At 44.9% G+C, this 12,292-nt stretch overlaps 1 protein-coding gene across 1 annotated transcript in view; it reads right to left on the reverse strand.

The window, feature by feature from the left end:
- Positions 1 to 12,292, reverse strand: part of TEX2 (testis expressed 2) — a 110,880-nt gene that overhangs the window by 30,180 nt on the left and 68,408 nt on the right. The window contains exons 3-5 of the mRNA XM_082604288.1: positions 12,053 to 12,253; positions 10,756 to 11,095; positions 9,217 to 9,464 (exon numbers count right to left, since the gene is read on the reverse strand). Coding sequence (XP_082460414.1) covers positions 9,217 to 9,464; positions 10,756 to 11,095; positions 12,053 to 12,253 — 789 coding nt within the window. The remainder of the gene's footprint in view (positions 1 to 9,216; positions 9,465 to 10,755; positions 11,096 to 12,052; positions 12,254 to 12,292) is intronic.

Here is a 12,292-nt window from a genome sequence, read left to right on the forward strand (position 1 = left end):
CAATGCTTGGTGGTGTCCAGTGACCCCACGCCAGGCCCTATGACAAGATTCCTTCTCAGGTTCCCTCATTTACATCTCACAATACCCTGGAAAGACAGAACTTTTACTTCTATTTTAGGCAGGAGCAAACAGACTCGGAACTGTTCAGCACCCTGCCCGAGGCCCCTGATTCATCAGCACAGCCTGACTCACAGCCTCCTCCCTGTCTCCCACCTGCTGTGTCCAGTGGGAGGAAGGGGGTGTGACCGGGCCGAGCGTGACAGACATGTCCTTGTGCTGAGGTCTTTAATTAGGTGATAGCCTTATAGAAACAATTCGCTTCGCCTTGGAAAGCAAAGACTAAAAGAACTAGAAATGCAGGAATCTGTGGATTGCTCACCCTTTCTCTTCCCTTTACGGTTTGTACAAATGCATCTGCCCTGCCCTCACGGCTGCCTGCAGCCATCACCTACACCAGAGCCTCATGGTCTCTGTGCTCCACGCGTGTGGGCTCACACCGGTGACCTCTAGAGAAGGGGGACCTGTCCTGCGCAGCCGTGACCACGCCCCCGCACAGCTGTGTCCTAAGCCGGGGCAGAGTACATGGGTGGCCTGGTGCTTGTGGATTTGACACTTAGAGATCTGATGACCTGTGAGTGTCCAAAAGGTCTATGGCAGGGACCTATGTGTGATTTTTCTGAAGCCTGGAGTCCTTAGGGTCTGACCCAGTTGAACTGGTCACTGAGCTTGTGCAGGGCCTGGCGGACTGCCCAGCACCCACTTGTCCTCCACTCTCATCAGGGCTTGTGCCGTCTCTCGCTTTGGGGGCCTGGGGGTTCACCTGCATTTCTCAGTCTAATGTTACTGCATATAAGTAGGGATATCCTATGTTCTAGGAGTCCTTCAAACTGGGGTATTTTCAAAGTTCTCCCTTAAAAATGTCGGCGAGTCTCATTAAAAAAAAAAAAGTTAAACTCTGGTTTAAAAAATAATACATGTTGGTCACTGCATTTCAGAAGACATGGCTCTAGCTGCCTTGTGTGAATGGCTGTAGGGTACCCTCTCTGTGCTCTTCTGGTGCTGTAAAGGCTTCTGATATTAACCGAGGCATCTCTACCACCAGGTTCTGGATGGTCGAATGGAAGCCTGTGCCCAGCGAGCACTTAGTCATGCCTCAAGCTGTATGTGGTTTTTGGAATCGCTTTTCTCTCTGCCTGAACATCTGCACCCCACCCCAAGGGGATCTGGTCTAGCTTTTCTGAGGTTACCGTCCTTGAGTCACATCAGATTATCTATGCAGACTTCTGAGTAAACACTCACCCAGGGACAATACCCTCCTCCCCCAGGGATCCGGGCAGTGCCAAGAGGCTGCCCACGCAGGGCAGTGCACGTCTCACTCAGATCTGTAGGCTGCACAAGAGAAGAGGTTACTTTTTCCCTCCTCATGTGGGAGAGCTGACTCTTTACTAACCTTTCCTTACAACCCTAGTTATTCATAGGGAACAGGTTTAACAACACAAAATAGCACGAAACAAAGGCTATTTCACAACTTTTGTCCAAGCCAAAGGCATACGATGTGGAAACAAATTTCTGAAATAACTGACAAGGAGGTTGTTTTTTCTTTTCAACTGTTCCTTTTTCTAATGCAGGCTTCTCTCCACAGACTCATTGGGAACAAAGAAAAATCCATGAGCAGCAGAACAATGACAATGCATCAAAGCAGCTTTATGAACAAAATCTGGATTCAACAGGCTGCTAGGAAGAACTCACTTCCAATGGAAGTCATACAAATTTAAGACCATAAACAATAAATGTGCACACATTTCCTAATGCTGCTGTTCAGCTGCAGGAAGGAATGTGAGAAGCAGATTCACTTTACCATTTCAACTAAAGATGTACATTTAGAAAGGGTACGTTTCTAAAAATGGCTTCCAAAATAAAGTTTAGAGAGTTCAATGGCCCGAAGCTAAAGCAAGACTATTGTAACTGTCTGAGTAGCTCTTGGGAGATATTTTATTAAAAACCAACCTGTAAAAAGAAAATAGGACAGATTTACTTTTTGTGGTGTAACTTTTCCTATAACAAATAGCCAGGAGATCAGCCCAGCTTTTTAGGGGCAAAGACAGCTTGGTGGCTTTGCTGCTAAGGTCTGGTCGCACACCATCTGATGTCATGAGGGTTTCACAAAGGGCTGCCTGGTCCAGGAGAAGGCACAGCGGAAGACCCTCCCCATTAGCTGTTTCCCCGATTACAAAAACAAGCATATTTACTAGAGAAAAAAACCCATAATCCCATTATTCAGATATACTTATTTAAAACATTTTAATTATATTTCCTTTCAGTCTGTTTTCAATGTGTGTGTATATATATATATATTTTTTAAGAATACGTAACTTTAAAAAATAAGCATAACTAACATGGTTTTGTATCCTTTTTAAAAAACAGATTTATTGAGATATAATTCACATACCATATGATTCACCCATTTAAAAAGCACCATCAGTGGTATTGGTATGTTCAGAGTGTGAGGGCATCACCACAATCAATTTTAGGATACCTTCATCACCCCCAAAGAAACCCTGTATCCACTAGTGGTCACTCCCCATTCCTCCCAGCTCCATCCCCACCAGCCCAAGGCAACTAACCGCATATCTGTCTCAGTGAATCTGCTTATTCTGGACATTTCATATAAATGGAATCACACAATATGTGTTCCTTTGTGGCTGACTTCTTGCACAAAGCATAATGTTTTCAAGGTCATCCATGCTGTAGCATGTATCAGTACATCATTCCTTTTTATTATGGAATAATATTCTATTATGTGTATATACCACACTTTGTCCATTCTTCAACTGAGGGATATTTGAGTTGTTTTCCACTTCTTGCTATTGTGAATAACACTGCTATGAACAGTTGTGTACAAGTTTTTGTGTGGACCTAGATTTTCACTCATTTCTTTTGGATATACACATAGGAGTGGAACTGCTGGATCATAGACCTCTATTTTTTACATTCTGAGGAACCACCAACTGCTTGCCACAGCAGCTGCATCATTTTACATTCCCACTGTACAAGGGTTCCGGTTTCTCCACATCCTCGTGAATCATTGTTATTATCTGTCTTTTTTATTCTAGCCATCCTAGTGGTTTGGACGTAGCACTGCATTATGGTTTTGATTTACATTTCCCTGATGGCTAATGACTGAATATCTTTTCATACACTTACTGGCCAGTTGTATATCTTCTTTGCAGAAATATCTATCCAGATCCTTTGCCCATTTCTTAATTGGGTTATTTACCTTTTATTATTGAATTACAGGAGTCCTTTATATATTCTGGGTACAAAACCCTTAGACATATGATTTGCAAACTCTGTGGGTTGTCTTTTCACATTCTTGATAGTACTGTTTGCACACAAAAGTTTGTAATTTTGATGAAGTCCAATTTACCTATTTTTTCTTTGGTTGCGTGTACTTTTGGTATCTTATCTTAGAAGTCTTTACACCTAGCCCCAATTCACAGAGATTTACTCCTATATTTTATTTGAAGAGTTTCATAGTTTTAGCTCTTGCCTTAAGGTCCATGATCCATTCTGAGTTAATTTTTGTATACGGTATGAGGGAGGGGTCTGACCTCATTCTTTGCATGTGGATGTCCAGTTGCTCCAGCACTATTTGTTGAAAAGACTATTCTTTCCCCCACTGAACTGTCTTGGCACTCTTGTCTGTAACCTTCCTAAAATTTATTTTTAAATTGGATATATGGCTTTATATTTTTTACTTATTATGTGATAAACACTTTGCAATTCCACTTTTAAATGTTTAAAAAGCTGACTCTGAGCTTGGAAAGGGGAAGCCTTGGGAAACCATTCTGCCAGTTAAGATTTCCTGGTTTCTGTTTGATTCCTATTTGCTTTGTAGAGTTCTTATCTCCTGATAACACCAAACAGGATGTAGTATCTTATGATCCAGTTTGTAGGTAACAAGATAATTAGTGGAACTAGCAATAATGAAGACAGGACTCTCCAAACCTGGGCAGCCTACATGACCTTTAAGTATTTCTGAAAACCTTCCATTGAAAAGGAGCGTGGCAGTGCCTGGTGTGATCTGAACACCAGAGCCTCACACTTGGTGAACAAGCACAGCACTGCCTCACCAATGGTCCTCCCTCCCAGGCAGGCTGCTTCAGGGCATAAAGAACTAGTAGCCTCCCTGGCCTCACACCTTTGAGTAAATCCACAGGCTGTCCGTGGGGTCTCCCTTCCTGAGGTACCAACACTAGGGGTAATACTATCCCACCTTTAGACATTTCTTAAAAGAGTTTCCTCATTTTCTTAATTGCTGTTTATATCTTCTCCTCAAACCAAGTAGACTACCTCAACAAGATGATCAAGCTCTGGGTCTCCTCAGCCAGCCTCAGGGTCTCACTATTCTAGAGGTTAAGCTGCCTGAGAAGAGAGGAAATGGCGCCAAGATCACAGGGGTTTGGAGACTTCAGAGGCTGGTACAGTCTGTGTTTGTGAGATAAAGCGGAGTCACAAGGGCAAGTCAGGGCTCAGCGACCGATCACTAAGCACTAAACTTCTGGTGAACCAGGCCCTTCCTCCAAAATAGCAGTATTTTATAATTCAAATTTTGAGCTCCAAAGTAATTTCAGAATCCCCCGAACTTGTTTTTAATTATTATGGGTAAGAATAACTACCAAGGGCTTCCCTGGTGGCGCAGTGGTTGAGAGTCCGCCTGCCGATGCAGGGGACACGGGTTCGTGCCCTGGTCCGGGAGGATCCCACATGCCGCAGAGCGGCTGGGACCGTGAGCCATGGCCGCTGAGCCTGCGCGTCTGGAGCCTGTGCTCCGCAACAGGAGAGGCCACAACAGTGAGAGGCCCACGTACCGCAAAAAAAAAAAAAGAATAACTACCAAAAGTGTTCTAGCATTGTTTAATACAAATCTAGTCTATATTGACTAATTATCACTGGCTGTTTTTAACATTGGTTTGGCTCCTGGGCACCAGTGGCTCTATTCACCTCCTGACCCAGTTTAGGAGGCCATGTGTGAGAAAGGAGGCTGAGTGTGTGGAAGGTGCCATTAGACCTGGAGCCCTCAGGGTGAGAGATGCTTTGAACATGGCCTGTAAGAAGCAGTAGCAGGGTGGGGCAAAGGCTGGTGCTGTGTCCCAAGCTCCTTGTATAGAAGAGAAGGCGGCATGCTACCCTGGGTAAGCGTCTGGGTGGTGCCGACACTGATGAAGTGACAGTGTAACTTGAAGAGGTGTCAAAGGTTCCTTTGTGTCTCTGAGCCCTTTCAGTTCCTCTTGGACTCATGACAGCAGAGGCAATATGAACCCAAAGAAATAACCTGGCCGTCTTTGGCAGGAAGGATGAGCACTAATGACCATGTCCAAAAGGTTCACATTTGGCAAAATTGTGGGGAAACAGGCATTCTTATTACCAGTGGGAATGAACACTGGTGCAACCCTGATGGAGAGACATTTGGCAATATCTAACAAAGCTACATGTGAGTTTACATTCTGACATTCTCGTAAGATATCACCTTGAAGATATACCCCCAACAACACAAAAATACACATATACAAGGTTGTTCATTGCAGCATTGTTTGTAATTGCAAAGTATTACAAACCACCCATACGCCCATATGAGAGAATGAATGTACTATGGAACATTCACACAATGGAGTCAGTCTTTGCAGTTGCTGAAAAACAAGAGGAAGGGGAGATATCTAAGAACTGATGTGGAGTGATTTCCAGAATGTACTAGTAAGCGAAAAAAGCGTGCAAAAGAGTATCTATGGCATGCCACCCTTTGAGTAAGACAGGAGGGGAAATGAACCCAGAGAGTATGAGCCAGAGACTAATGAGACCGGTTCACTACTGGGGTGGGGGTGGGGGGATGGCATGGATGAATAGAAGGAATAGAGAGGGGGAGACAACACTTTTCTGAATATGTCTTTGTACAGTTTTGGTTTTTGGAACCATGTTAATGCTTCACAGGCACAGAAAAGAAAAGAAAATTAAAGAGGGGGTGGGGGAAGGTCCTCATTTGCTCGAATTACAGAATTAAAGAGAAATAAAACTAGTAAAGAACTATCTCCACTGAAAAGGAAAGCATGAAAAGTAATAAAAAGAGCACAGGAATAAATACTGTAGCAGACCTTATTTCTCAAAAATGATGCAATGATACTTCCCATCCCAGACGCTCTTCTAAGAAGTTGCTACTCCCTCAGCAAGAGGTGGAATCTATGCCCCTCTCCTTGAAGCTGGGAGGGCTTTTTGACTACTTTGACTAATGGAGCAGGAAGGAAGTGACATTATTTTACTTCTCAGATTAGGTCATAAAAAGCCCACCTGGCTCTTTCTCTAGGGACGCTTGTGCTTGAAACCCAGTCACCACACTGAAGGAAGCCCAGGCCACATGGGGAAGAACGGAGGCCCGCAGCCCCCAGCCCCAGCTGAGCTCCCAGCCACCACCCAGCAACTACTTGCCAGCCATGCAAGTGCCATCTTGGAACCAGGTCCTCCAGCCCCCCATCCAGCCTCCCCAGCTGACACTGCGTGGAGCAGAGAGAAGGTTTCACTGCTAGGCCCAGTCAAATTACAAATCTGTGAGCAAAATAAATCACTGTTATTGTTTTAAGCCACCCCATTTGGGGCTATTTGTTACACAGCAGTAGATAACTAAAGCATATACCTATACCTTATTCATGACTGTCTCTGCTACCAGACCACTCCTGAGAGCCAGGACGTGGCCCACACATGCTTCAGGCAGGCCAAGTGGACATGGGAGCCCAGTACTAAAGCTCATGCACTTGCTTCAAAAGCCCCTCTTTCAAAGACAGGTATCTGTGTTCACACAATTCTGGCTCTCTGGTTGCCTAGCCCATGCAGATTAGAACCATTAAATTAGGGGTAGGGGTGGGAGGTGAGGATAAGCACTCAGGAAAGGCAACTAGAAGGACACACACTAACACCAGCCAACTGACAACTGACAGAAAATGCTGCAGAGTCTGTGGTCTGGGATGGTTCAGACGGGGGTGAAAGGCCTGACCTCGGTAGCCCTGCAGGACAACAGGCCTGAATTTCCATGTGTTGTATTGAGTCTTTAAATCACCAGGAAAAAGATTAAATCATCCCTGCCTGCTCTGCCTAAGGGGGACAGGAAGTACAATGTGGTTTTTAAAGACTTTCATCAGACTTAACTTAGAAGATGAAAAGAAGGTTCTGGTGTTTAAAGGGGTTAAGTGCTAAGTACCTAGAAAAAAGGTTTGTACCAGAGACACCCCCACCCCACCCCAGCGACAGCAGCGCAAGGTTGAGGGGCCAGGCTCTGTGCCAGCAGGACCTCCCAAGCCCTCCTGGGGCTTCCACAGACCCCAGTGATTACACGATACGACAGGCACGTGTAACACATACTGAGGAAGCGATGTTTCTAAAACTTCTGTTTTTTTAATTTACGGAACTCTTTTTTAAAAGCAAGCATTTATTTATTAGATCCTTTTCTTACATCACACAATTCTCCTCCTGATTTTCCTGAGTCTAATGAGAATCCAGACAGCTGACAGCCCAGGCAGAAAGGGAATTAGGGGGAGTGGGACTCACTGGTGGTAAACAGGACATTTCCAGAGCAGTTTTCTATTACCCTGCTCTAGCTTAGAGGGAAGTCTACTTCCCATTCTAGCTGGTAACTTAGGTCAGAGGGGGAGGCGGTGGGTCAGAGGCCAGCAAAGGCATATGGTCTTTTTTGGCCCTGACAAAGTAGGCTGGGTGAAGGTTCTGGGGCCTCTTCCACACTGAAGAGGGTCAACAGAATGACTAAAGCCTGAAAGCACAAAGAGGATGGCACCAAATGCTTCCCGGTAACAGAAATACAGTCACTATAAGAGGTTAAACACTTTAGTAACTGAACATGGAAGAAACAGGCTTCATGCTCCACGGGTGGAGGCTGTGCCTCAGAACCTGAGGGAGCATAGCGGCTGGAGGCCTCAGGGCAAGCACAGCCTGAGAATGACCCACCAAGACGGCAGTCCTGGCAGCCAAAGGGCCTCGGAGTCTCAGATCGGGTTTTGTGCACTCCATCACTTAGCAACTGTGACATTAAGCTACTTAACTTCTGTGAAGTTTGGTTTCTCCATCTATAAAATGGAGAGAATGCCACCTGGTTTGCAAGACTGTTCAAGGGATCAGAGTAATTCTATTACAGTGTCTAACAGAGTCTGACATATGGCAGCTTATATGAGTTATCTTATCACAAATGATCTTGAGTCAATGTCCAGCTTGTTACATTTTGCAAATAATGCATATGGTAAACCTTCAAAAGCCCTGGACACAGCTGAGGAGTCTGAGAATTTGAGAATACAGTGGTTATTGAGGAATTAGACCTCTATTGCTAAGGATTCTGGTAATGTCCCTACTGATGGCCCTGTTCCTCAGGTCAAAAGCTAGGGGTAATCTCTGACTCCTTTGGTTCTCCCCATCGCACATGGAATTCATCTGCAAATCCAGCCAGCTCCCCTCCAACAGTATCCCCAAGGCCGCCACTTCTCACCACCTGTTGTGACCACCTCAGTCGAGCCCCGTGCTCTGCTGCCACGCTCACCTCCCCCCCACCCCTTCCTCCAACTGCCCCTTTTCCAGTCTCCATGGAGAGCCACGTGACTTTTTAAACTCAAGTCAGATCAACACCAGCCCCTGCTCAAAACCCTCCCAGGGCCTCCCATGATCCTGCTGGACGAGGAACTGATCTGACGAGGCCCTGCCTCTGTGCCTTGCTCACTGTCACCTACGCTGGCCTCACCACAGTTCCCTGAATACTCCAACCACAGGCCTGCTTCAGGGCCTTTGCACTTTCTGGTCCCCGCACCTGGAATGCTCCTCTCACACAAATCGCCAGGGCTCACGTCCTCACTTTGGTCAGGTCTCTGCCCAAATGTCACATCCTCAAAGAGGCTGTCCTTGACCACAATCTAAAACAGCAGTTCTGGCCACTTTCCACCCTCCCTTATTTGTCTTTATTTTAATGCTTACTGGCACCTGATGTTTGCTGCTTGCTGTCTCCCTGACTAGAGTCCAAGCTCCCTAAGAGCACAGCTCTCATCTGTCTGGTTCAGCACTGTGTCCCCAATGCCTCGAACAGGGCCTGGGACAAAAGAGGCGCTCAAAAGGCTTATGTATGAGGAAACGAATCTAAGAGCAAAAAAGCTACCCCCAGGCAGCCAGCTTTACCTTCTTCCCAGCTGTGGGGCTGCTCTCCGCACTCTGCGCTGGGCTCCCTTGGGGGCTTCGGTTTTCTTGGGGGACACACCTGGCCATGTACACACCGTAGTCCAGAAGCATCTTCTGCCGTACACTGCCCGCTAGCTCCTTCTGCTTCGGCTGGGGCATGATCTCCTCCGCGCTGCCTTTGCTGCTGCTGCGGCTGTGGGTCAGGTGCCCCGAGGGACTGTTGTGTCTGCTGTGTGAGGGCAAAACCCCTGGAGCAAAGAAGTGATGGCTGTTAACACAGATGAGGAAAATGACGGCAAAGGAAATGGAACACAGAGCAAACTCCACTGGGTTCAGTTGAAAAGCAGTTAAAATGCTATAAATGACTATTTAAAAAATACCTATTTATAAGGTTATTTCCCACCCTGAAAGACACCTTCCATTGTAATGATAGATAACTTTTTAGAACAGTTTTTATTCTTCTTCAAGACAATTCAGAGGAATGGGAGCCATCATACATATCTATCTGGTAGGTACCTTTTTCTTTTTTTCTGGTGCTCTCTTGGGGTCAGATGAAGGACTGACACACCCCAAGGGGCACACAGAAAGTGGGCAGAAAGCTAACTGGAACTGCCGTAAGCTGTGGATGGACAAACATCTTTCATTCATCTTTCATTCATTCATTCAAAACATTTTTCATCGAGCACTTTATCTGGGCCAACTCCACATTAAAAAGAATAATAAGACATACACAGTCCCTGCCCTTGAACTCGGGCACCTAGGCAAATAAATCACAATTTTCTGTAATAAGCACTGTAACTGAAGCACGACTAAAGGACTTTCAGGGCAGAAGGAACAGGGTGAGTCCCTCTGCCCAAGAGCCGAGAGGCGCTTCCTCCAGCAGTGACTTTCACAGGTAGTGACCTCTGGACTGCCCCTTGAAGAAATAGTTGGCATTTTCCCGGCCTAGGTGGGGGAAGAGCATTCCAGGTAGAGGGAACCGCATACGCAAAAAGCAATGACAGGGCACAGTATGCCTGGAGGACGGTGAGCGATTCAGTGCTGTTTCAAGCAAAGTACATGGGACAGAGGGATAGGAAATGAGCAGAGGGGCAGGGTAATCGAAGGCAAATGCAGTGAGTCAGGAGGCCAAGGATTCTGTGCTTCGATGGCGATCTCAGGCGTGGAGGCCATGTTGAAGGCCAGGAGCTTGAGAGCATAAGCTGCCTTCTCACTGGCCTTCTTATTATAACTAGGGTTCTCCTGCTGCTGCTTCTCTCAGAGGAGCCACAGTACATAAACATAAATATTGATATAATCCTTAAGGAACCAGCAAAGGCAAAAAAACATACATCTGCAAATGGTTCTATCACTGGTTAAATGATTCAGTACAAAGTACTGCAGTGAGCAGCCTAGAAGGCAAATAATCCATGAATACACCTTAGGGGGCAGACAGTCATCAATTCAGGGTGGCCTTCCTCTCTTCCTACCTGGGACTCTCTCTTGATTCTCCCACAGGCCCTTTAAAAATACATAAGCATTTAGCACACATGTCATTACCTGGTTTACTTCCAGAGACACCAGGTGGCTTCCTGGTTTCCGACTTCAGCTTAGATGCCAGAATAAATCTCCTAAACCACTCCTCTTTTTCTCGGCCAGTTCTCCCAAAGAGATAGAGTATCTGATCTCGCTGGCCAGATCGTGTTCCCTCCTGAGGGTGGGTTGGCTTCTTAGGGTCCTCGCCTCCCAACTCCCTCTCAGCTGGTGGCTTTTCTTCAGAAGTCTCTTTATCAGTCTGGGCCTTAGACATAAAGTCATCTTGTCGACCAAGCTCGATACAAATGGGGTACTTTTTATTCCAGATTCGCTTTCGAGCCAAACTTTTAGGCACAAGATAAATCTACAGAGAAAGGGAAAGGATTTACACACTAAATTAAGAATTGGCTACGTTGTGCATTACTACTGTGCAGAGCACAAATGCAAACTTCATAGTATTTTTGACTAAAATGATGAACGTGAAAGAATTACCACCTGTCCATAACATGACTATAGAAACTAGAATCTTTAGAAATGACTTATTCTTCAAAATAATTCCAGAAAGTAGATATTCAAGAATTTCGCAAGAGTTACAAATATCTACGATTTTCAGGTAACAGTAGCAGAATAATTATTTAATGGATTATCATCAACTAAGTTTGGATATCAACTGAGTTTAATGACCCTGGGCCAAACCTAAGCTGGTGGGAAAAAAAAGAATTTATCAAATTAGATCTTGATGGGAAGCTCAAGTTTATCAACCACAAGTTAAGAATGAATTTGTCAAAAAACTATTTTAAATAATTCTGCCATTTTGGAGAAACTCAAAGATCACTCACAAGATTTATAAGATAAGAGAACCTATAGCTTTTTGGAATAACAAATAATTTATATTTCTCAAAAGCATTTTATCAAAATGTGGTTATTTTGCATAATTTTCACATTTACAGATCTTGCATTAGTTATTAGCCTAACACCACCACACGTGGCTTTTGTTTGACCAAAAAAATTAACTCTCAAAGTCAGAAGAGTGTATGATGCCTTTGCTTCTCAAAGTGTGGTCTGTGGACCAGCAGCATGTATATCACCTGGGAGCTCATAAAAATGCACACTCTCAGGCCCTCCTCATAGTTGCTGAATCAGATTCTGTACTTTGAAAGATGCTCAGGTGATTCATATGCACATTAATGTTTGAGAGGCACTGCTCTAAATTACATTAATACTTTAAACACACAACCTTTTAAGGGGAAAAATTACAGTAAAACGTCCAAGATTCCAAATGCTTTTCATTCATCTAAGCTTCCAAATTAGTTGGGCTCACCTTGCTGTCGGACAGGTCGTAGATTTTCTGGCTGATGTAGGTCACCTCTGGCTTTGTTTCATTGTAGCTTGCCCTCCTGGATATATTTTTATTGGGCTTTGAAAGCCTTAAGGTCCCACCCTCAAGTCGAACAAAGACTGAATGTGTCAAAGTCGCATGGTAAGTTTCTGGATCATAGTTGTAAATCTCATTCATCCATCCCTGATGGAGAAAAACTTCCTTTAGTAAAATCAGAATAAA

Source organism: Mesoplodon mirus (genome assembly GCF_964341445.2).
Source record: "Mesoplodon mirus genome assembly, chromosome: 18".
In the NCBI taxonomy this organism is placed as follows: Eukaryota; Metazoa; Chordata; class Mammalia; order Artiodactyla; family Ziphiidae; genus Mesoplodon; species Mesoplodon mirus.